The following is a 24,832-nucleotide window of genomic DNA, read 5'->3' as shown; positions in this document are numbered from 1 at the left end:
AGAGAGCGAAATAAAACCTAAGAGAAGCAAGTGATGCACAATACGAGTGCTCACCACCTGCTGACTGATGCCCTGCATATCCCTGAGCAGCAGTTGGGGGTTCCCAGACAACTCCCCCCAGTTTATATACTTATCATTCCACATTTAGTTTACCTGATTTAAATGTCCATGTTTAGAGCCCACTCAACCCACTCAACCATCGAAATAACTAAATATTTTGCACAATAATTTGTTTCAAATGATATATAATTTACTTCCTGAAGGTGTCCAATGTCTGTCACTGACAAGAGGGCTTTGACGAGCAGGTGAGGCTCTGTTTGTCTGAAACAAAGGTCTCTTAAATTAGCTGTCTGGAATTATGGGTTTGATTAGGGTAGGGCTGATACATTGGTCTACTAGTATTTGCTTAAAACTGTTCTTGTTGTAAGGTTGTTTTCAGTTGCATTAGTTTGTCTGATATTACCTGGCTGGATGCAGAGTTTACATACTTAGCATCTGTATCAAGGCAAGTAATTTTTTTTTTTTAAATGGAGTAATAGCAATTACAGTAAAGTGATACCAAGAGTGATAAGGTTATTTTGGGCATGTGAAAATTATAATGTTCATTTTTCTGAGGCTTGCCAGTTAAATTTCCTCAGGATGATTTCGCATGAGCAAATTCAAGTTTGAGGCAGAGTCTATCCTTGCAACTGTTTTTTGTAGTTATTTAACTCCTGTGGACTTGTCTGCTGTCTAGGCAGTAACTAAGGATCTGTGTTGCACTTGTGTCTGAAGAAAGAGGAGAAAGCTGTCAAAAAAAAGGAGAAAAAAGGAGCAAACTTCATATTTTTCATTTTCCTGGTGCCTCACTCTCTTCATATACTTCAAAATTGGAAAAGGAAGCCACTAGTACCAAAACAAAACCCGGAGTTTTTCCAGCAAGAGCTGCACGTTGGAAACCACAAACAGCAGGCTCATGCCAGAGGAGAACAATGTGTATTTTTTTTTTTAATCTCTTAATTTTGCACCCTCTCTTCCTTACATGCAATTGAGCTAAGCAAAATAGTAATACCAGTGTAACAGGGTTAGTATCTTAGCTGTGGTGCTCCACTGGCACAGCTCTGCTAGTGAGCCTTGGGGGTATCATCTCTCTAATGCCAAAGAAACAGATGAGAAGCAGCAGTATCTGACCAAACATCTTTGTTTCGCTTGGCATGATGTGTATTTGTGGGTATGAAGGTGTCTCATGCACCAGCTTGGAAAGAGCATAACAATAAATTGCAAGAGTTTTTCTGGAGGTGAAAAAAAAATAAATTAGTAAGACTGAAATGGATCCATGTGCATGAAACCCCACAAAAGTAAGTAGTGCAGTGGCTGGCACTTGATGCAATTCTTACATCAGCCATCAGTTTCTGTAGTAGTAATAAGCAAGGAGATTTGGCAAACGATTAGCCCCAACCCTAAGTTTATCTTCCTGTCACCCAGGGACACAAACTTTCACCTTAAATCCTTATGAGGGTCCCTTCCCTTGTGTGTGTTTGTCTTTGCTTGATAGTCTTTGCTTCAGTGCCCTCTTGTGGTTTCATGTATTGACAGGGTAAAACTTTTTAACACAACTGTTACTATTAAAAGATGTCGTAAGTAATAATGCTCAAAGTGTAATCAGACAGCTTAGACCACCCCTTGCAACTCCTTGTTTTACTTTGAACTGGTAATTCTCCGTATGTTGGACTTTCTATCCAGAATCTTAGCTATCCCTGTGCAACTGAACCCATTTATGTTCATGCTGTAATGTGTGTTGGTCTTATGCAATTGTGGGAATATTACAGATAGAAGGGCTGGACACTTGGGGAACATTTATGTTAGGTTTCAAATGACTGACTAATCTTTGCCTTCTCTTGCTTTGTCTGCACAGCTTATTTGTGCTTAGAATGGTCAAAGGTACAAGGTAAAATGAGAAGGTTTTAGAGATAAATCAGAAACGCTCATGTATTTATATTTTGCCCAGGTAAAAGTATATTCTCATATATGTGTTTGTGTTGATACGTGATAATGTCTGTCCTTATTATCCCTCAGTTCATTATCTCTTTGATTTTTGTGCCTAATTACCTACAAACTTCCTTTCCATGATTCTGTAGTACGATCTTGGAGGTTGAACTTGGTGATCTCAAAGGTTGGAGTTGATCATCTCAGAGGTCTTTTCTAACCTAAATGATTCAGTGACCATTTTTCAGTGTGTGCATTGGACTTGCCTGCGCTGTGTTTTGACGTGATCATTGAGCAGCCTAGCTTATCTCATTGGCCTTAACACAGAGATTTGTGACAGGGTACATGATTTAGTTACTGGATTTCGCAGCAAGTTTTTGTTGAGTGCAAAGGATTGGTGTTACTTTTCTCAAAGAATTGTGAAAAACAGCCCTAGCAACCGGCACTGTGTTTAATAAGTGAATGTTTTAAGTCTTGTTGATTGCTCTTGTCATGTTTTTAAAAGGAACACAGACTTCTTTGGGAACTGGGAGCTGCCTGTGCCTAGTGTAGAGGATAGCATCCAGTTTGGGTCTTTTATTTGTTTTCTTTCCCAGATGTGTTAGGTTCTGTTAAGGTAAGGAGCAATCCTGTGGGGTAGTGGGCACAGTTGAAGCTGCTCAGGGAAGGAGTCTAAAGGTCGACTAAAGGAGTCTGAAGGCAAGGCAGTAGGGCTGGGCAGGCTTACCTTCCAGTTGGGGGAAGAGGATTTCTGGGGGTTACAGGCAGTTGGGCTGAGTTTCCTGCAACGCCCTGGCTGTCCTGAGTCTTATGTTGGGAACCAGGCACCCCTCCCTAAGGACAAGTGTGTGCTTGCAGCTCAGAAAGCCAACTATGTGCTGGGCTGCAACAAGAGCAACATGGCCAGCAGGTGAAGGGAAATGATTCTGCCTTTCTGCTCTGCTCTGGTGAGACAACTCCTGGAGTGTTGCATCCAGCTCTGGGGTCCCCAGCATGGGAAGAACATCAGTCTGTTAAGTCAAGTGCAGAGGAAGGCCACCAAGATGATTAGAGGGATGGAGCACCTCTCCTACAAGGAAGGGTTGAGAGACTTAGGATTGTTCAGCCTGGAAAAGAGAAGGCTTCAGGGTGACCTAATTGCAGCTTTCCAGTACCCGAAGGGGGCCTACTGGAAAGATGGAGAGAGACTGTTTATGAGGGCAGGTAGTGACAATACAAGGGCGAATGGCTTCAAACTGAAAGGGGCAGGTTTAGATTACATATTAGGAAAACAATTTTACAGTGAGGGTTGAGGCACTGGAACAGGTTGCCTAGAGAAGTTATGGGTGCCCCATCCCTGAAAGTGCTTAAGGCCAGGTTGGATGGGGCTCTGAGCAACCTGTTCTAGTGGAAGGTGTCCCTGCCTGTGGCAAGGGGGTTGGAACGAGATGACCTTTAAGGCCCTTTCCAGCCCAAACCCAATATGATTCTATGATTCACTTGGGCAAGGGGTACCAGGGAACAAATCCTTATGTTCCCATTCTCTCTCTGATAGTTGCTGTGAAATTTTGTTTCATTTAAAAATGGAATCTGACCTAGGTTGTGTTTCAAATGCCAAATGTCAGACTTTATTTATTTGGGGCCTTTTAGAAACTGGTTATAAAAGTGTGGGCAGAGCCTCTTAAGCTCTGGCTTAGTTGGGATTTCTCTTTGCAGTTAATTGGAATTTAGAACAGCAAAAAGGCAAATATTTGAAACATGCTGGGGGGTTATGTGGTGATTCAGCCATAGTAGACCTAATAATGGGAAAGAACAAGGAATGCTATTTTCCTGAGGGACTAGGAAAGAGCAAATCTTAGAGGGAGGCTAAAGCTAATGTTATAGTTTAGTTTCATTTCATAATATCCAACTCAAAACCTCAGTGTCTGATGAGAAATAAACTATTCAGGAAACAGGATCATGCAAAAGTTACGAGCTGTATTTTGGGATAATCCAATATCAATGACTTTTCTATGTGGACAGATAATTTGTAATGCCTTGCTTACCTGTCCTCCCTGTAGGTCCTTACTACACTGCATTATGTTATTTTAATTTTTAATTTTTTTTTTCATTTACAGCTTCCTTATTGTGCTGATATGCCTTATCTTCAGTGTGCTTTCTACAATTGAACAGTATGCAGCTCTTGCTACAGGGACGTTATTTTGGATGGTACGTATGTGGACATTAACGTGATTGATACATGTTTGTTCTTAATGTGGAAATTCTGATCTCCTGAGCTAATACCACGTTAAGCAGAATGTTCCTTATGGTTTAGTTGACAAGAGACTTCTTTTGCTTTTCCCTAATGAGTCTGTAAAGCCACAGAAGCACTGAACATCATGGTAGCACAAAAATCAAGTCATACCCTATATGGCCTATGCTGAGTGCATCTGTGGTGTGTCCAACACATACAGCTGTTCTAATTTAAGCTTGAATCCCTCATACTGTTTGGGTTAATCTTTTTTTCAGCCATACTGAAGGCCAGACCATAGGGGGGAAAAAGTTAAGTGGAAGTCCTTTCTTTTAGTTGATGTCACATCCAGCTTTGTTTCACAAGTGGAAAACTCACGTATGTTCGTTGACTTTAAGACAACTTGCTCTACCTGTCTTATGCTCTTTCCCTTCAATAGAGGAAACATATTCACTATGTTTATAGTACACTAATGCTGCAACAGATATGCATCAACAAATGCTCCAGGAGTATTACTGTCCTGCTAGCTTAGATTTCATTGAAGAGCCTTAGTTTTGAAGTTGGAGACACATGTTTTTAAACATCAAAAAAATTTATAAATTTATTTTATATAAATTTGTATATTTATATAAATTTGTACCTCAGTTGTGGGGTACCCCCTGCTAAATCATAGATTTCTCTGTATTTGTAAATAAATGACCATTATTTAACTTGTGAAAACACTGTCACTATATTGAAAAAATGCTAAATAGCTATATAAATGTTTGTTCAAAACAGGATTGTAGGAATGCACCAGATATATTGTCAGTTTATCTATTAAATATGCTGAAGTTCTATACCTAATATGAACACTGTAAGAATAAGAATATAGCATATTAAATTTAGTGTCAGTCATGCTATTTCTATGTGAAGTATGTTCATGCCTGGTATATTATTTTTAACTAAGTTGTAAGATATTTGAACTCATAGGTGTAACGTTATTAGTGCCAGCTAAGAGCTTCTATACACTTACTTCTGCACTGAACACCTTTTCTGTTTTGTGGTTTGGAGTTCTGTTTTTGTATGATTTAAGTTGTTCTGTTTGGTTTTTTTTTAATCCATAATTAGTAGTTACGGATACTTCTGTTCATTTCTATGATGAATTTAACTTGTGATAATGTCTCACTCGTCTTTGCAATATATCATAATATTTTATCTGTGTGTTGCTTCAGTGAAATAACTCCTAGTGACAACATAACTGGTGAGGCTTCATTCCCCACCCTGTGAAATTATGGAGCTCGTTTTGTTTGTTCATACTGTGTGCAGTACGTGTTGTCTGTGTCTGGGTAATGCAGTCAGTGTAATGTGCATGCCATGCATTCAGGATTACATACAGTGTGTGTAATATGCGGTATGTATAGTGTATTTTGTACTATTCTCTGTTATCTTGCTCTCTAAGTAGTGAGAGAATCAGTGAATGGTGAATCAGTGTTCCTCTTCTATATAATGAGAAAAACTGTGGTTAATTTTTAACATTGAAATCCTGTTGTCATATTTTCTCGGGAAAGAAGGAGTTATTTGTTTGTTCACTATTGGCATATTCTGACATTGTTTTCTTAAAGGATTAACTGTGGTAACTTTCATGACACCTACAGGGATTACAGGCATTCATCCATCCAAAGCAGGAGATGGGCCAATGTGCTCTCTTCTCTGTCCAGGTTCGGTGGAACTCTCAAAGGAGTTGTAGCATCTTGAAACCCAAATATAAATGTCAGAATCTGGTTCCTGTTGGTGTCTACCTAGTAAAATTTCCTAATCTATTGTTTTTGTAAAAGATTTCACTTTGATTTCAAGATACCATAACAAGCTGTCAAAATGAGATGTAACTGAATTCCCTGGGAGGAGATTTAGTCACAGATGACTGGTTGAAGAGAATCTGCAAAATACAAAGAAAGAAGAAAAATAAAGTGTAATAGCATGTGGAGATTAAAACACAAAACAGGAAAAAGCAGAGTGCAAGCTTTCAACCCAAATGGTGCTGTAACAAGACATGAAAGCTGGAGAGAGCATTCTCTCTACTCCTCTGCAGTGGGAATTAATTTCTCTGTTGTTTGTAGAAGGATTTTTAGCTATTTGACAATAATAGTTTTAATTTGGAGCCAGACAATTCCAGTAGGTCGCATTGTCATTGTAGGTGAGCAAGAAGGGCAAGTAGCTTGTTTTACAAACTAATACTAAGAGAGAGAAAGGACAAAGGAGCAGCAGTGTACCAGCAACCTACCAGGAGGAGTATGGGAATCCTGAAGAAGGCTTTTTCTTGGGCTTAACTGAGCAGTGAGGATGAAGGAACCTTTGACCATGTAGAGTTTGCAGTTTGAGACCTCAAGTAATTCCATGAAATTTGAATTTTACTGCCCAAGTGTGTGAAATTGAAATAATTTAACTAATCCTTAAGACCTTTAACTCTTTCTTTTGAAGATTATAAAATTGAGCCCACTTTTCCCTCTCAGCATTCCAAAGGGAGAATTACTGAGGTGTTGTCAAGAGCAGATTGCCTTTTATTTGGATATAATTTCCTGTATAGGGTAGAATTATCTCTAAAAGAATTATGCTTTGTAGTGCATCAAATATAAGGCTGAGAAATAGTGTTACCAAATATTCAGTGAAATTTTGCTTACTTGAGATTTGTGGACTTATGTTTTGTGGGGTAGGGGGGAGGCTTTGACCAGGCAGCCATAGGTCTGGAAATGCAAGAAATGACAGTATCATGCTGAATGTCTGGAAATGAGTACTCAGAGTTAGCATGTGGGTAATGCTGATCCGAACAGCCCCTAGAGCAAGTCTGATTAGACAAGCTTACTGCATGGACACTGTAAACCTGATTCATCTTGAAAATGAGATGGCATAACTGTAAAAGCACGGGGGTGTGTGTTTGTTTATGTAATCTGCAAAATACTGTTGTTACAGAATCCCTTCTATAGCCCTTTGGGAAAAGAACAGAATCTGTTCTTCCTGATTGAAAAGCTATTTAAACAAGACCATTAAAAACACTCACAATTAAGAGCTGTATTGCCTTATTTCCTCCACGTAGCCAAAGGATTTGGCTCTGACTCTGTAAAAGATACATAAGCACCTACACAATTTCAGCAGACAGTCTTTTTGAAACTAGGGAGCCTGGTCACATTAAAGTTACAAATAGAAGCTGAGTGTGCCCTTTTTCATGAGTAAGAATTTCATGCTTCAATAATACAGTCATACAAGATATTACAATTATGTGGAAAGAAGAGCTCAAAAAGTTGTCATGATTATATGTATATATTATTTTTATTTTGTTCTGGAGCTGCTTGTCTTATATCACCTCCCACTACCACAGCAGGAAACAGATGTTGTGTTATCAATATTTTTAAAGCATTAAAAAATGCTTCTGTTTTTCATAATAACAAGAAAAATGCAAGCTTAACATTGAAAAAATAAAAACAAGGGCAAGTTTATATGTGTTCCAAGTGGTGTTCCAGTTTTAGACAAAAAGCTTACAATTAGTTGCTGAATCTTTCTCTACTTGTCACCACATTTCACAAGGCAAAGAGCCCTGATGAAAGCTATACCTAAATGCAGTTGTAATGGGAGATTAGGAGAGAATTGGCCTTTTGTTAGTTTCCAGAATGCAGTGAAAACTGTTTAAATTTGCATGTGTTTATTTTCTCTTCTTCTCACTAGATGGTGCTGTTGGAGGGGGTTTGACTCCAGTTACTCGTTGGCACTTGCCCAACGTGAGCTGGAGTCTGAGCCAAGATTGTGAAAGGATCATCATTTTGAAGAGTCCTATGTACACTTGGCCCATGTAAAATGGTGCGGGAGAGCTTTTGCCATGACTAATAAAGAGAATGTGGTATATCTGTGTAAAAATTGATTTTGAAACTACAATGTATAAACTATGGAAAAAAGTAATTCAGAGATGTATGTTCCCAGAGAGGCCATATTTTTCTTTTATTTTCATAAGCAAGGATTTTATGGTGCCAGAACACAGCAGAATGCTATTATCTCAGCGTGATCTAAGAAAATCCAAGTGCCTGATCCAAGGGGATTAAATATTCTGCTGAACCAAGGGATATTTAGTGTGCCTGAAAAAGCTATTTTCTGGTAGGAATCTCATTTCAATATTGATTCCAACCAAATAAAGAAAAAAGGTATGTTTTTATGATGAAAGTATAAGCTCTTTCCAGCTTTCTGTTTTCTGAGTTCCTTTTCTACTTTAGCATACTTGTTACTGAAGAGATGAAACAACCTTTAAACATTAAAAAAATATAAATTAAGATAAAAGGACAATTTGGTTTTGGTGGTTAACATTTACTTCATTGGTATTGAAATTATTCTTACAATTATGAGAAACTGGCACAGTCTAGGCCTATAAGAAATCTAGTTTTTATTTAATTTTTTAATATAATATTTTGAGTATAAACATTGGGTTTTGTTTACTGGAGTGTCTTATGGGTCTTGTGAGAAAGAAAGAAAAAGACCTACATCTTTTGCTTCTAAAGATGGTCTTCACAGAGAACAAATGGGTCAAATAGTTCAAAGTGGTTCCAGGATTTTTCTTTTCTGGTTATCTTCCTTGGTTAAGAAGGCTGAGACAGAGACTTACAATCTGGATATTGGTGCATTTGCATCCTCCAAAATTACAGGATGTAATTAAGTCTGTAAGGAATGTCTGGTGATAAATCTACAGAATGATCTAGTCTACAGACTCTCTCTGAAGAACAACTGTAACTGAGAAAGGGAAGACTTTGTCTTTGCAGCCTCAGCAGAGTCCCTTGCTCTGACTCAAAATGAGGTCAGCTGGTGTAGAAGTTGTCCAGTGGGCTCATGGTTTTTAATCCTTTTCCTTTGCTGGACCTCAGATCAAACTGTCCAGGGAGTCACTCAGTGCAGCATTTCCTTTCTGTCACTCCACTGATAGCTGAAGTTGAGAATCTCAGCTTTCAGTCAAAGTCAACCTCTCTACATTTTAGTTTGTAGTAACAAAGCCAACTGTGAGTGATTTGAAGGCTCAGAAACATGATTAGAAATTAAAATCACCCTCCCTCCTTTTAATTAGGGAACAGTATAGCTGGAACAAGGAACTTCCTCTGGATCTGCACCCAGGTGTTTCTTGCTGCACTTCAGCCTGTGGTTGTGATGTTTGTGGCTGAGCTGCGCTGGCAGATAAAGCAAGTGCTTCTAATCTGCCTCACTGCAGAATCAGCTGCCTTGGTTCAAAATGTTGCTGGTAGTAACATCTTAACTTGATCCAGCTGTTCTCAGAGCGATCCCGTGTCAACTCCCCTGGTCTGTATTGGAGAATTATGTGTTTAACGTAAATGTGATGTTAAAAGGATTTAATTCATTTGGTTCAGGAGGTTGCATGAACATACCTAAATTCTGTTTTATGTCTGTTCTGAGCAGGTCAAAAGGAGCCAAATCACATGTTTCTAAAGTGGAAACAAAGTTGTCTGTTAGGGACTGCTGAACCAATGTAATTAAATGTCTTGTTTTGTTTTGTTTTTTTTTTAAAAAAGGGTAAACTTGCTGCTATTGTTTGGTGTAGATGAAGTCTGAGCTGAAGAGGAATGCAAGGAAGGAATGAAGAGGTGATATGAAATGAAAGCACTTTTAGACCAGTAAGGGGGAGATGAGCTGCTTTTGTTTTTACATGTGCTAAAAATCAAACATGAATATAGTTTCCAACAACTATAGTTTCCTTGTAAAATCTGCAGAGGGCAGCATTGGACCATGCTGTGTTCTGCCTGGGGTGTCTGATTCTGACCTTGGATGGTGTCCCAAATTAGGTAAAAATATATTTTGGAAGAGGTGAACTATGAATAAAAGAAATGGTTTTTTCACATGGGCTTGGGGAATTTTATATGAGTAATTAGCAACAATAATTTTGGGGGAGAGAGGTGGAAGAAAAGGGCTGTGTAAACATTGGTGCCAGAGATAACTCTGGCTGCTTTGTGGTGGTAGCTGCAAAATTCAAACTGTTTGGTCTGCCTGATTGCTCATCGTGTGGATGGCTTTTAGGGAAGAAAAAAAAAGAGAACAATTAAAGCTTTTAGTGAAATGAATTGGACAAGTCTTTGCATGGAGGAGAAAGAAGAAGTTACTAAACTTGTTAACATATTGAAAGATTTCCCAGTATGTTATGTCATCCCAGGTATGCTCTTATTATTGTCTTAGATCTTTCCTATTCAGTTGGGATAAAATAAAAATTTTATCTGTCTAAATGTCTCTAAAGTTACCACTAAAAATTACTTTTAGATGTATATGATAAGAATAAGGAGTGATTTTTATGTATTCCATACATTTCCATACATTTCTTCTAGAAGGTCTAAAAATTGTGGGTTTGAATTCTTTTTTTAGTCTGCTACACTGGAGTGGCCTGGATGTAGAAAATTGATTACTTCCACTTCTGCTTTTTCTGAGAACTACGAAAAAAAAAAAAATCCCTTTTCTTGGATTTCTGTACCCGGAGTTGTGTGGTGGCATACCTGAACACTGCCATTTAAAATAAAGTCTACAGCTACATCGTTGTGCATAAAAGGAATTGGAATTTAGCATTTATCCCCACTGGGATGAGATGGCTGTGGAGCACCATTGGTGCTGTGGAGCAGCATTTATTGGGACTCAAACTTTGAAGACTAAGATGGGCTCTGAGCAGAGCGACCTTCCTCACGCTCAGGGTGGGGCTGGTGACAGATTGCGGGGCAGCTCGAACCACTCCTGATGGATTGGTGCCGTCTGCTGGCTGCTTGGTGGCCCACATGATCTGACATGGTGATCTCCCTCCCTGGCAGCGTGGGGGGGTTGGCCAAAGACCGAAAGGAGCACAGTGCCACGTTGTCCTTTTGCACAGCGCAAGCTTCCCAGCTTCTCATGTATGAGCTACAGTAACGTGAAAGTTTTCAGAAAACGTTGCTTTTATATTGTATGCAGGGTTTTGATAAACAGGGGGATATGTTCCCCACGGTTATTAGTAGTTCACCTGTTCTCAAGAGCTCATGTTAGCTCTCATAAGTCACACAGTATACCGGTGGTTTGTTTATTTTTTAGTATAGCTACCTTTCAATTAATTATGATCAAAGGTGTACCTAAGAAAATGCCATCACTGAAAAAGGTATGTTTCATTTACCATTACATCTGTTATTCACTTTTGTCGAGCTTTCTGCTTAAGGGTTAAAGTTTGACTAAACTTTTCTGGGGTGTAAATCCACGTCAAACTCAGATCATTCACTTGGTAAACTCTAAAAGAAACACAGTAAACATATTTTCTTTGAAATTATACATATTTTTCACTATTTAATATTTTAGTAAACAAGTGGAGTAATACAAATTCCATCTTGGAAAAAAAATTAAAACTGTGGAATAGTGGTGCATAGTATAGCCAAGCAGTGAAAAGAAAGATTTTTAAATTTAGGGTTTATCTGGATTAGTGTGTAATGTTTGCAGTGACAGGTGTTTCCTTTATGCTTTGCCCAAATGTCTGGAAAGTAGTTTGTCATTAAGTGCTACATTCAGTGTGTATCTCAATTTCAGTATAACTGGAGGGTCTATGGCTTTGTTAGGTCCTTGTTTTCACATCTGACCTCAGCCAGCTGGAGTCTATTGTTTTAAGCGTAATGTAACAGCTGACATAACATAACGGATATCAAGCCGAAAAACTGAAACAGTGCAGTGAACTGAGGCAAAGGGAGGGGAAAGGGAGAAGCTGGGAAGGAGGGACAGAGACAAAACTAGCTTCATGATTCAAAGTGGAAGCTTGCCGGCTTGTTTTCCCAGGGGGAATTAGCTAGGAAATAATGGGATGAGTCTGTTGAAGTTCTATTTGCAATTGATTACATATGATAGACTACTGAGACAGGTTTGAGTTTGCCAGCTGTCACTAGCTGGTGGCTCTTGAATGGCTTTAAGTGGCCCTTGGTAGGCAAAACTGGAATAAACTCTGCAGGTGTGGTGTAATTGTAGTGCAGAAAAGCAGTGAGTGCCAGTGTCTTAGAAGAAAGGAGGTTCCAGGAGTTAGTAGAGAGAAAATAATTTAAATTGAATGCATTAAGAATTTTATTTTACAATGTTGGGTTAAGTGAGTTCAATTAACTAGCTAAAAATCCAAAATCAACTGGACTTATTGGTGGCTCTCTTTTTCTTGGCGGTTTCTAAAGTAAGCTTCTATGAGTTTGTTTTCTAAAAAGCTTCATTATTTTGTTTCTTGACTTCTATGTTTGACAGTAGGAAAGTGGATCTCAGCACTGAGCACTAACTACTCTTGGAAGGGGAATGAGTAAGTTAACATCCTTTTAGAAATTTGCCTGGCCATGAAAAAAATGCACAAATAAGGAGATTACCCTGTTATTTTTTCATATGTATTTATGTATACGCTTATTTGCATATATATTTTTATATGGAACATTTCTTTTTTTTTAGCAATTATTTGAAAAAAATACTTCTAGCTGAATATGACTTGTTTTGAGTAGAGCCTCTGGCAACTCTGCCCTACTGAGAGTTTATTCCATGGGTTTAGGAGAGGGGAAAAATAAAAGTCAAGACTGCGGTGTTTTTTAATGTATGTGTGCATAGGCAACCAAATTAGGTTCTACATTTACAAGTGAAGTTTTTATGGCATGAGACTTGCAATTGTGCAGTGTGTTTGACTTTGTGCATATGAGTCGTCATCATGACTTCAGTGGAGCTTCCTGTGTGCATAAATATTAACAGGATCAGGATGTAATAGGAAAGGTTTCTTCAACAGTCTGCTTGTAGTTAGGGATAACCTAGGAAGCATGAGTTTGATTTATGCAACTACAAACTGTATTTATCTCACATTTAATGTTTTAAATGTATTTTTATCTAATTTACTTTTATTTTGGTAGTATGAAAAATGTCATCATGACTGAAGCGTGAGTTGTGTTAAACTTGTTTTGCACAAAGAGTTTCTAGGATTGCTCTTGTTGTAACATGGGGCCCAGGCCGACTTTATCTCAGTAATCAGAAAGACTTTGTGAAAGAGTTTATTAGAGCTGTTGATTCAGTGGCTAGTAGTACTTAGCATGGGCATTTACACTTTATCTCAGCTTATAAAATAAATTAATTTAGTTGTGGAGCTCTGAACATGGTGTTTGTACTGAGCTGCTGGAGAGGTCTTGATACCCCAGAGAGCTGCCACGTACTGCATTTTCCATTCCTCATTGTGGCATGTCCTGTGCCTTGGGAGCAAACAAGGATGGGTGCCCATGTGCCCTGGTAGCAACAGCAGTCAGAAGGCTGTGCAACACAGTAAGTTCTGTAGGCTTCTGACTTGCTTGTAGGGACCAAATATTGGGACAAACACCCAAAAACTGCACTGCTCAACTATCCCACTTGATCATTGATTTCAGGGACCTGTACTTTAGTGCGTTTTCTACATCAGGTATTTCCACGTAACCCATCGAACATGAGCATATTTTTAAGATGATGGAGAACCAAAAGCTGTTATTAGCTCTCAGAAACAACCGGACTTTGAAGTACTAACAAAATAACCAAAATGCCTGGTTTCACACCCGGTCTGTGAAAGCAAGCTATGTGCTGCCTCACTTTGATGGTTTCCCTTATGCTAATGACACTGAGGCTGACCCCTTTTTTCCTCCAGCATGCTGTTAACATCCTTATTAAGGTACCTTTCAGAAACACTCATTTTCGTTGTTGTTTCTGTCAACTTGACAGGATGTGTTTACACGTGGAATGCATGCAAAAGGAGTTGATTTACTTGTGCTTTATTCCTCTGCAGCTGTTCCTCAGATCAAGGTGAGAAAGGATGTCTGCTGTAGAGGTGATTTGTCTGTTCTGTGATTCCCTGCAGCACGGGTGGGTACAATGTATTTAGATGCTGTTTTGGCTGTAGTATTGCAGAACAGTTTTAAATCAGGCTGCGTGCGTATGAGAACTGACCTCCATCTGGCCTACAGGCAGGGAACTTGACAGCTACCTTCTAGGAGCTGCTCCAAGTCATTGATTTAGTATATGGAACTTGGAATGAGTTATACTTAGTGGCTAGGGCAGGGGAAAAGGGAGGAGAGAAAATTAAATATTTACTAATCTTATTTCTGTAATGCCTTACAAACATGAATGTACTTAACCTCACAGCATTCTTGGGAGGTGAATATTAGCAGTTTTACATGTAAAATTGGATGATCCGTAGCTTTTCCACTCTAAGTTGGCTTTGTGAGATAAATCCTTCAGAGAACCCAGGCTGCACTTTCAAGAGTAAGTTTCAGCCTACATAAACTGGTGCTGCCACCTGAAGAAATGATCCTGTTTCTCCATTCCTTGTGCCAACACAAGCATTTGTGCAGCTATGTTGTCAACTGCCTTGGAGAACCCAGATGGGTTCAAACTAACCTTTTTTTTGGCCAGATGAAGTTGCTTCTTTTGGCAACAGTGCTGGCTTAAACTGTTTGTGGAACTGTAGAGTAAGATTTGTTAGCTTTTGATAGTTAAAAGTGTGATGGAAACTTTATCTGGAATACAATTTACAAGCAGACTTGTGTGTTATCCTTCTGAGAAAGGATATTATTGTTGTTTCCATTACAACTCATTCAAAAGGCTCTACCTGTAAAATCAAGTGCAACACTTAATAGAGTGGGGGCCCACACACTCTGAAAGATAGTTCCTACCCTCATAGACCTTGCAGCCTAAACAGACAAAGGGGTTGAAAAGGTGAGTGGAAGGAACTGTGAGTGGGCTCTTGCACAGCCAGGCACTGAATCAGAGAAGACAGGACTTACACAAGTCCCAACTTTGCCCTGCTCTGGATGTTCCGGTTCAGTGATGGGCCTCAGCAGACACAACACTGAAAAGAGAAATTTATGTAATTTCTTGTTTCATTTCTTAACTTAGAACTGTGAAAGCTTTTCTTTTTTCCATGAAAGCTGAGATTTTGACCCTTATTTTACATACTGAAGTAAGTTTGTGCCTCTCATGTATTGATTTGACTGAATAATGAATTATGCATTTTGTTGTCTTTGCATCTGTTTTGCTGCAGGACAGCAAGGTATCAGCTTGACAGCTGATTGAGGCCAACTTGACTGAAATTAATTTTATCCTACAGGTCTAGGCATGCCTACTATAATCCAGAGCTGGTTATTGAATCTGAATTGGCAGCTAGGCTATCTCTACAAACCAATGCTATTTTGTTCAAACTCAGCTAGAACAGGCAGGCTGTAGATAGGTTTGCAGAGGCATGTCTCTCCAAAAAAGCTTAAAAAGAAGTCATCTGCCAGCTCCTCACTGCTGCCCCTCCATGGGATTTTCCTCTGCCCAGAATCAGATTGTACTGCATTTGCTTTCATGGTCTGCTGCAGTGTCTGGCTGCCCCAGAAAGCTTTTTTTTGCCACCAAAAATGGTTAAATCTAATTTGGTTAGAATGAAGAAGGCAAAGATCACTTCCACAACAGGTTACCATTGTTCACCTTTCTGGGTGGTAATCTCCAAGATGAGAAGTGCAGGAATGAGGAGCTGGGTGGGATAGTATCTTCAGTCTCTATCTGTCTTTGAAGTGATTGTGGGCACGTGGTTGTACATGTCAGTGTAGTCTAGTCCCACAGGGTATAATTGTACTATTATGTCATCATTATTAGTAATACAATAACAGACCCATTTGGGTTTGAATTACTGCAACTATTTTGATAACAAGAAAAAGCCCCAACCAAGCCCCAACCCCCACATATCTTTATGCAGAATATCAGTGCTAAATGTGTGTGTAGAATAGTCCTGAAATAGCAACTTACCTTATAGATTCCTAACATGTGTGTATGTATATATATATATATATGTATATATATATGTATATATATATATATATATATATATGTTTTTAAAAGTTGCTTGGATATGAGTGGAGTGTTTCAGACATAATGACACGTGCTTTCATACTCGCGTGTTAGGATTCAGCTCATTAGTAAACCAGTTAAATATTTAACCACAATGAGTCATGTACCTTCTTGAAGCAAACAGAGTTAAAAAGGATGTAAAGAAGTAATTCTTCCCTTACTCCCAATTCTGAACTGGAAGTTTAGTGGGTTGCTATCTTATCCACAAGGAAAAAAAAAATGCAAGAAAATTAGGGGCAGTATACTGACAGTATACAGGGGCAGTCAAACTTTACAATGGTATGTGCTTACAAATATGTTTGTGATACAGTGGGTAAGGTGGAGGGAATAGATCTGGAATCTTGTAGACCTTGTAAGCAGCACAGCTTTGCAGCAGTAATCAAAACTAAAATCTTTGTAAACAGAGACCTGTCTTTATACTTTGGTAACCAAACTAGGAAACTCCATACCACAAGTAGGGTAAATGCTTTCAAGTAGTATAGCAATAATATAAAATTTCCTTTTTTCTTCTTAATTGATTATGTCAGGTTAATGGCCAGTGAGAGTCAGAGGTGAGAAGCTCAGCCATGCATCAAGTCACACAAAAATGCACAGTGTCCATTCTGTCAAACAACAATTCCCAAAACAAACAGGCAGTCTGTCAATCTTTACTTTCTCAAGGTCAAAAAACCATGATACTGAAATGCTAGTGAAACCATTAAGATATATTCTGATTAAGAGAATCTCCTGTTTCAGGAGTTGATTTGACTTTTGCAAAGCATCTGAACTCTGGTTTCTTAGTGTTTGGAGACAAGGGACTTTTAAGCTTTTGTGTCCCAGGCAGCTACTTTTATTTCATAGCTTATGTGCAGGGTGTTTCTGTCTTTAAAACCAAATCATATCTTTGTAGATATGTAATGAGTGCTTGCCGCCCAGAAAGCCAACTGTGTTCTGGGCTGCATCAAAAGCAGCATGACCAGCAGTTCGAGGGAGGTAATTCTGCCCCTCTACTCTGCTTGTGAGACCTCACCTGGAGTGCTGCATCCAGCTCTGGGGTGCTCAGCATAGGAAGGATGTGGAGCTGTTAGAGCAAGTCCATGAAGCTGATCACAGCGGTGGAGCACCTCTCCTATGAGGAAAGGCTGGCAGAATTGGGATTGTTCAGCCTGGAAAAGAGGAGGCTTTGGTGTGACCTAATTGTGGCCTTCCAGTACCTGAAAGGAGCCTACAGGAAAGATGGAGAGAAACTTTTTGCAGGGGCAGGTAGTGACAGGACAAGGGGAAATGCCTTCAAACTGAAAGAGAGCAGGTTTAGATTAGATATTAGCAAGAAATTATTTTCTGTGAGGGTGGTGAGGCACTGGAACAGGTTGCCCAGAGAAGTTGTGGATGTCCCATCCCTGGCAGCGTTCAAGGCCAGGCTGGGTGAGGCTCTGAGCAACCTGTTCTAGTGGAAGGTGTCCCTGCTGATGGCAGGGAGATTGGAACTAGATGATCTTTAAAGTGCCTTCCAACCCAAACCGTTCTGTGTTTCTATAATCTGTACCCAAACTGACGATTTCTTCTGATTTTGTCTGTACTTAGCTTTCACTTGGAAAGAAGAGACTAGTGTTTGTAAATATACAGGATAAGGAGTTTTCTTTTGATCATTTTCTCACTGCAGTGTAGCTCGTGCTCTGTGTTAGGGAGAGGGAATCAATGATAATTCAGAAAAATATCCTCTGGTGTTTTAAATCTTCATTAAGTAGAGTCAGGTAACTAAAGTCAGGTAACAGGGTCTTTTTAATGTAAGAGCTCAGCTCTATGGTTCCTATAGATTTCCCACATATGTGTGAAATATGGTAGGGTGATCATGTGGAAAATAACATGAGATGTGGGAGATTCTGCTGCTATGCCTCTTGGAACATAGAATGGCATGAAAATGCAGGACAGCATCAGGAATAGTCTTAGTGCCTAATGACTGTTTATTTTAGAGGGAACAATGAGGCAAGCAAGAGAAACATCTTTCTGGTGGTGGTTACATGAGTAACCTGAGTTGTCTCTTCTGTGAAACAACTGTCTCTTTCTCCTTGCTCCTTAGTTTGGTGAGGCATTGACAAAATTGCTTATAGGTATTCCATTTTTTTTACCATTTGAAGGAGATGTTGAGTTAGAACTTTTTCACTTTGATAATCTAGTTGCTTTAGGGAGTTGGAGCAAGATGATGGATGCTGTCAGTGAAACCTTTTGTGTGAAGGTGTAAGAGGTGGAGGACAAAATGTCAAGTGGCTTGGATGAGGGATGAAGCGTCACTTCTGGTTTTTGATTGCCTCTTGGAACAGGGACTTCTTGAGTATTGTAATTGCTTAATGAATTGCAAATGTCACTCATCGTGGAACTGTATCTTCTGTCATTCCTTCCCAAGCCTGAACTTAAAAATCATTACTGACTGAAGCAGTCTACAAGGCATGGAGAATTCAAATACGCAGAAAGCCAATGGTGATTGAAATTCAGGGGAGGGAGGCTTGTGCTCCCTTCCTGAATGTGCACCTAGGCTTTCACACACAGCATAACTTTGCTTGCATGTCAGCTTTTAAAAATTAAAATGTCTTTTAATCATGTTTAAATAAATATTAATTGCAGCTCTTATCCTAAGAGGCTTTAGGACCAAAATTACTGTGAACATTTTAAAACAAAAATGAAAATTGAACTAGTATGGGGAGTTCTTTAAAACTGCTACTGTTTTTCTTATTTATTCTTAGTCTTGGATGTAAGGCTGAAAACAAATAGTAAAAATCTTGGAAAATATTTTTGGTTTTTTCCTTTCATTTGTTTTATTTCCCAGTAGGACACCTTCCACATGCCATGGGACCAGGAGAAAAAACAAGGGCATCTGACTGATCAGCATAGCAGAAGTGATATACAGAACAAAGAAGGCTTTTTATTCATAATCTCTTAGGTTTTTATTCATCTCAATTCGTAACATGGGAAATCAATAATTTTCAGTTGCTTTAGTAAAGTAGTATTAGGTCAAAATCTAGCACTTCTTTTAACAAATGAGCTTACTATAATGTTCCCAGCCAAAAGCTAAAGTTTCAAAGCAATGTGCCTTTACTTTGATTTGTTTATTGTCAGTAGCTTATCAGGCCTTTGTTTGAATTAGGAGCCATTGTGGGCAGCCAGAAATTGAACTTTATGTAGTATAATCTATCTGTCACTTGGTATCAGTTCCTAACAGTGATGCTAACACATTCAGACTTTAGCATCTGGACCTCACACTTGAGTTTTCAGCCACTAGGTAGGTTCTAATGTTTCAGTGCTTCCATGTAGTTCCTTCCTAGCTATTTCCCATCTGTGTATGACTGTCCCACTTCCCTAGGGGTCAGTCACCAGTGCTGCCAATGTCACCAGACAAGCCTTTTCCTAAGAGAATTTTTTTTTTTTAAACTGTATCACATGTTAAACTGTGCCAGACTACTAGATTCATTGTCTTCACCTCAAAAGTCAGAAAAATTATAATAAAGCGGAAAGTTGTGGGATTATGCTTGAGCATGTCTCTGAGAGGAATATATATATAGCCTTTTATTTCTTAGGCCAATTCCAAAAAAACAGTTCTTTAGTCTCCTTTAATGATTTAAAAAAGAAAGGATAAAGTTTGGAAAGATAAGGTGTGACTGCAGGAAAGACAAAGAACAAGCATTAGAGTCTACAGCTGGGTTCTCAACCTCCCTGACAAAGTCAGTTCTTGAAAGAAAAATCTGTAATAGCTAATGTACTAAATGGTATTAAAAGTTGCAGCTTGCCTTCTAACTCCTCTAGAACCTTTATGGCTGTCAGGCTCTTCTGAGAATGTGCCTGTAATTATTCCATACTTTCCTAGTGGGAGAAGACCTTGGAGGAAAGCAGGTCAACCTGTCCTCGAGGAAAAGAAAAATTCACACATCTCCTCTCTGGGCTTCCCATGAGCTTCCAAGAATGTGCTTCTGTGATTGCTGCAGCTATTTCATGTGCTACTTGTGGTGCCTGGGAGTTGGCTGTAAATGAAGCCCTCTTTGTGCTTTGGACCCAAACGTAAGAGCAGGGGATGGTTGGACTGAAGGACACTCTTCCCCAGATCTGTGTTCTGTTTGTTATGTAACAAAGTACCTGTTGGCACTAGTGATAGAAGTCAAAGCCATCAAATAAATAAGGTATCTTTTCTCATACATTCCCCCTCTGTGCTTTTTTCTGTGACTTGACTTCTTATTTTCGGTATTAAGTCACAGGTTGGAAAGCTTGACTAGAGCCAGTGAGGAGAAAGCTCAGCCTGGAGCAGTACTTCTTCTGTCTCTTGAGCAAGTAGCAACGAGGGAATGAAATTTCCCTCAAAACATCTGGCAGAGCTGAGCTGTGCCAGTACATCCATTCCCCCACAGGGAAGATGACTGCCTTCTAGGGTGGGGCCAGATCAAAAGGAAGGTGCAGGGAAACGGAAACAGGGGTGAAAAAGGATGCCAAAATGTTTAAAACATAGCTGCTGCATCTGTCTAGTGGTCTAGCTCCTGTTTGTGGAATAAATTTTATGAAAGATGCAGTTATTTGTGTTAGCCTGTGATACGTAGTTCTAGAGCAGCTGGCATAGTTAAAAGAGATTGGGAAAGAAGAGAAGACTGAAGTATTTTGCTTGCACTTTTTGCTTTAAGGTAATTTAGACTAAAAATCTTTGAAGTAAAATAAACATTGTATTTTAGTACCTGAAGGCATTTGCTATGTTTGCAAAGGCCTTTCCTCTTTGCAGTCTGGTTTTAGGAGATTTGTTTTTGTCTAGAAGAAACAAAAATATTTGTGAGCTTGCTTTTGACTCCTGGACTGCCAGAGGTCCTCTTCTGTGTGAACTGGAATTGTACAAAGTTTCATTTTAATATGAGTCCAAAGGAGAGATACAGTGTTAGTGGAATGGTCTCTAAAAGCTACATTAAAATATTTCTCTCAGTGGCTTTCAAGAATGATGGGTTGTATTTGTTTCAATTTCCCTTCCTGTAGTGCTGCTGTTCCATTTGACTCTAAGAGAGGTCTTGATGTAGGTGCTGTTTGGAGGTTGTCCTCATGAGCCTAAACAGGCAACTTCCTCTGTGGGTTGAGAACTGTCCCTGAAAGTCACAGAATCACAGAATCTTCTGAGTGACCTACAAGGGTCTCTACAACTCTTAAGTGAATGGCCCATATGTGGGTCAAACCCATGACATTGGTCTTATTAGCACCTTGCTCTAACCAACTGAGCTAATCTTGGGTTCATGCTCTCGTGTGTGTTTGTCACGCCCTGAAACTTGGAGCGCCTTTCAGGTCTTTGAAACGTTCAGTGGTCCTGCACTGTGAAATCTGTGTTCATTTGGTGTAATTAATTCAACTGGCAGGGACAGATTTATTATTAGCAATGGAAACCCTGTGAAACATGACAAACCCTGAAGTCAGATGAAAAGTGGTATTTTTAGCTGCATTTTATTTTAATCTTCCCTGCCAGCTGCACCATGCATATATATGGACCAGGCATGAAAATGCATTTGTAAGCCAAAAATGTCTGCCTGCAGCACTGTTTTTAAGCTTAATCAGATACAGAGGTTTCACTTGTAATTTAAAAGGTTGAACTACAGATGCTTATTCCCTACTACATCCAGGTTTGATACCTACTTGTTTTATTTTTCAATTCAATTGAAATAAAGTTGGGGCCTTTTGTGGAGCTTTGAAGTTCACAGAACTATTGCTACTCTCTGATTCAGTGTAGCATTACTGTGAATTCAGAGTAAAGAACTATGTTTTCATCTTTCTGCACTAAGAATGTGTGAAAGGACTGTCCTATAACCTAGTGATTTGTTGTAAATGTTAATCTTTGCCCTTCAGTTTAAGTACACATGCATGGAACACTCTGCTTATCTGTGCTATGTTAAATCACGTGGGATTCTTATTCTGCAGTCCTTTGTGTTTGTGTACCCTACAGTTTAGAAGGAACAGTTAAAAGCAATTGAGAACATTGAGTGTAGAAAGATATATTTATTCTAAGCAATGTGTCAGAATCACTGAACATTATCAAATGAAAAATTATGGCAATTAATTACTGATGTGTTGGGTTTGTGTGGTAAGGTTTTGGTAGTGGGGGACTACAGTGATGGTTTCTGTGAGAACCTACTAGAAGCTTCCCCTGGGTCCAACAGAGCCAATGCCAGCCTGGACCAAGATGGACCCACTGCTGGCCAAGGCTGAGCCCATCAGTGATGGTGGTAATGCCTCTGGGATAACACATTTAAGAAGGGGAAAATGCTGCTGCATGATAGCAACTGCGGCTGAAGAGAGGAGTGTGAATATGTGAAAGAGCTCTGCAAGCACCAAGGTCAGTGCAGAAGGAAGGGGAGGAGGTGCTCCAGGTACCAGAGCAGAGATTCCTCTGCAGCCCATGGTACAGACCATGATGAGGCAGCTGTGCCTCTGCAGCCTGTGGAGGTCCATGGCAAAGCAGAAATCCACCTGCACCCCATGGAGGACACAATGCTGGAGCAGGTGGATGACTGTAGGAGGCTGTGACCCTTTAGGAAGCCTGTGCTGGAGCAGGATCCTGACAGGACCTATGGAGGGAGGAGCCCATGCTGAAGCAGGTTTGCTGGTAAGACTTGTGACCCTGTGGGGGACCCACACTGGAGCAGTTTGTGAAGAACTGCAGCCCATTGGAAGGACTTAACGTTGGAGAAGTTCATGGAGAATTGTCTCCCATGGGAGGGATGCCACACTGGAGCAGGGGAAGAGAGGGAGGAGTGCTCCCACTGAGGAGGAAGGAAGGACAGAAACAGTGTGTGATGAACTGACCTCAACCCCCATTCACTGTCCCCCTGCCCTACTGGTGAGGAGGAGGCAGAGAATTTGGAAGTGAAGTTGAGCCTTGGAAGAAGGGAGGGGTGGGGGGCAAGTGTTTCAGGATTTGGTTTTATTACTCATTATACTACTAAACTAATTTCCCCAAGCAAAGTCTTTTTTGCCCATGATGGTCAGTGCTGAGTGCTCTCTTCCCATTCTTATCTCGAGCCATGAGCCACGAGTTTTATTTTCTCTTCCCTACTCAGCTGAGGGGAGTTGATAGAGCAGCTTTGGTGGGCACCTGGTGTCCAGTCACAGTCAACCCACTCCTACAAGTTATGTAATAAAGTCAGAAAACACCTTGAAGTGCAAGAACGTGATTCTGGTAAACAGAAAAACACCAGATTAAAAATCAAACAAACCCCTCCCAAAAGACTTAACCTCAAGAAAACAAGCCACACAGAAGTCAGTGAAATCTACTCTGATGTGAAATGCTTAATTTTCTGGTAATTAAAATACTAAAATAAAACTCCTAAATTTGTTCAAATAGCTTTTGCAATAGCAACAACCGTGCATGAATTTCTCTACTGTCTTCTGAAATATTTATAATGAAAAATACTTAAATCCTGTTTTTACCACTAAATCTGTCAAAGAAAACCCCCAAAAAACACTCAGGAAAGGTTTGTGTACATGACAGAATTTTGCTTGCTTATGTTGTTAGTGCTTGATTTCGCTCTTTGAATGTAAGGTTATTTTTAAAAGCTACATTCTTCTGGCATCTACCCAGATTATGTTCTTCAGAACTCTTTAGTATGGGCTAAAATAAGCAGCAGTAGTTAAACAAATATGGTATAGTCAAAGTAAATGCTTTGATCAAGTATTGTTGATAAATGTACTGTTATGGAAAGCTTTAAGTAACATGTTTTATTTCTGCCTTTTTATAATGTGTGGCATTAGATGAATCAAAACAGGTGGATTCTAAAAGTTAGATACATGTTTTAGAGTGGTGATTAATCAAGAATTATAGTAGTGCAATGTGCATGTTTTTTAGTAAGTGCATTTAAAAACACATTTGGCAATAAATACATCATTTAGGTGCATAACCAAACCACTAATTTAAGGAAAGGTTCAGAGAAGTTATGACCTTGTCTAACCTTCTGTAGGTATAATGAACCTAGCTACTTATTCCTGTTTGGATAGAGATTTCAGCTTTTGATAGCGTTTATAGCGTCTCAAGCACCTGTACGTGGCAGCTTTCTGGAGGGGAGTATCAAAGACTGCAGCTACAAGAGCCTTATACTGCCAGTTGTCCTCTTAGTATTTGAGAAACTGTCGTGTTGCTTGCCACGTCTTTTGCAGCTGTAGGGTCTGCAGTGATTATGATTCAAAACAGTGTGCCTTCTTGTCAGAGAAAGAACTGTAACTGTTGATTTTAAACAGGGAGAGACCTTTGCCATCATATAAACACATTAAGGAGCTTTCTTGTGCCAAAAACTTAGAGCTGCGATCTGCTAGATACAAACTACTTGATGAATTGGCACAAAAAGCAACAAGTTATCAGTAGCAGCTTTTAAATATGCATTGCATCACAAAACATAATGCCTAAAAATGAAGAATCTCTGTATTTTTTAGGTGTTCAAGATCTGAGCTGCATAAATGGTGAGAAGGGACTGTAAGATGCTGAGTTGCGCTGTGGTGGTTCTGTCTGAGAAAGAAATATTTAAGCCAGCATATATAAGGTGGTTTCTGTTGAATTTAATATCAGCAGAGCCAAAAATTCACCTGCCCATCCCCCTGAGTGTGATTTGTTCCTATAAGAGGTGGGAGAGAGTCATCTGTAGTGGCTCCTTTGCTGCTGCAGTTGTTCACAGTCTGACTCATTGGTTTAAACTTTTGTTGGTCTCAGATTAACTTAATACAATAGGAATGAGAATTTTATGGCCTGCTGAAGAGCTGGCATGCACTCACTTCTTTTATCCCTGCTGTTGGACCTGGCAGAAAATC

At 39.5% G+C, this 24,832-nt stretch overlaps 1 protein-coding gene across 2 annotated transcripts in view; it reads left to right on the top strand.

Moving 5' to 3' along the window:
- KCNQ1 (potassium voltage-gated channel subfamily Q member 1) overlaps positions 1-24,832 on the top strand; it is a 340,214-nt gene that overhangs the window by 41,347 nt on the left and 274,035 nt on the right. For both annotated transcript variants that reach the window (XM_032692166.1, XM_032692165.1), the window contains exon 2: positions 4,062-4,152. In XM_032692166.1, the coding sequence (XP_032548057.1) occupies positions 4,062-4,152 (91 nt within the window). The remainder of the gene's footprint in view (positions 1-4,061; positions 4,153-24,832) is intronic.

The sequence above is a fragment of the Chiroxiphia lanceolata genome, chromosome 6, assembly GCF_009829145.1.
Source record: "Chiroxiphia lanceolata isolate bChiLan1 chromosome 6, bChiLan1.pri, whole genome shotgun sequence".
In the NCBI taxonomy this organism is placed as follows: Eukaryota; Metazoa; Chordata; class Aves; order Passeriformes; family Pipridae; genus Chiroxiphia; species Chiroxiphia lanceolata.
This window is presented reverse-complemented; position numbering and strand designations above follow the sequence as displayed.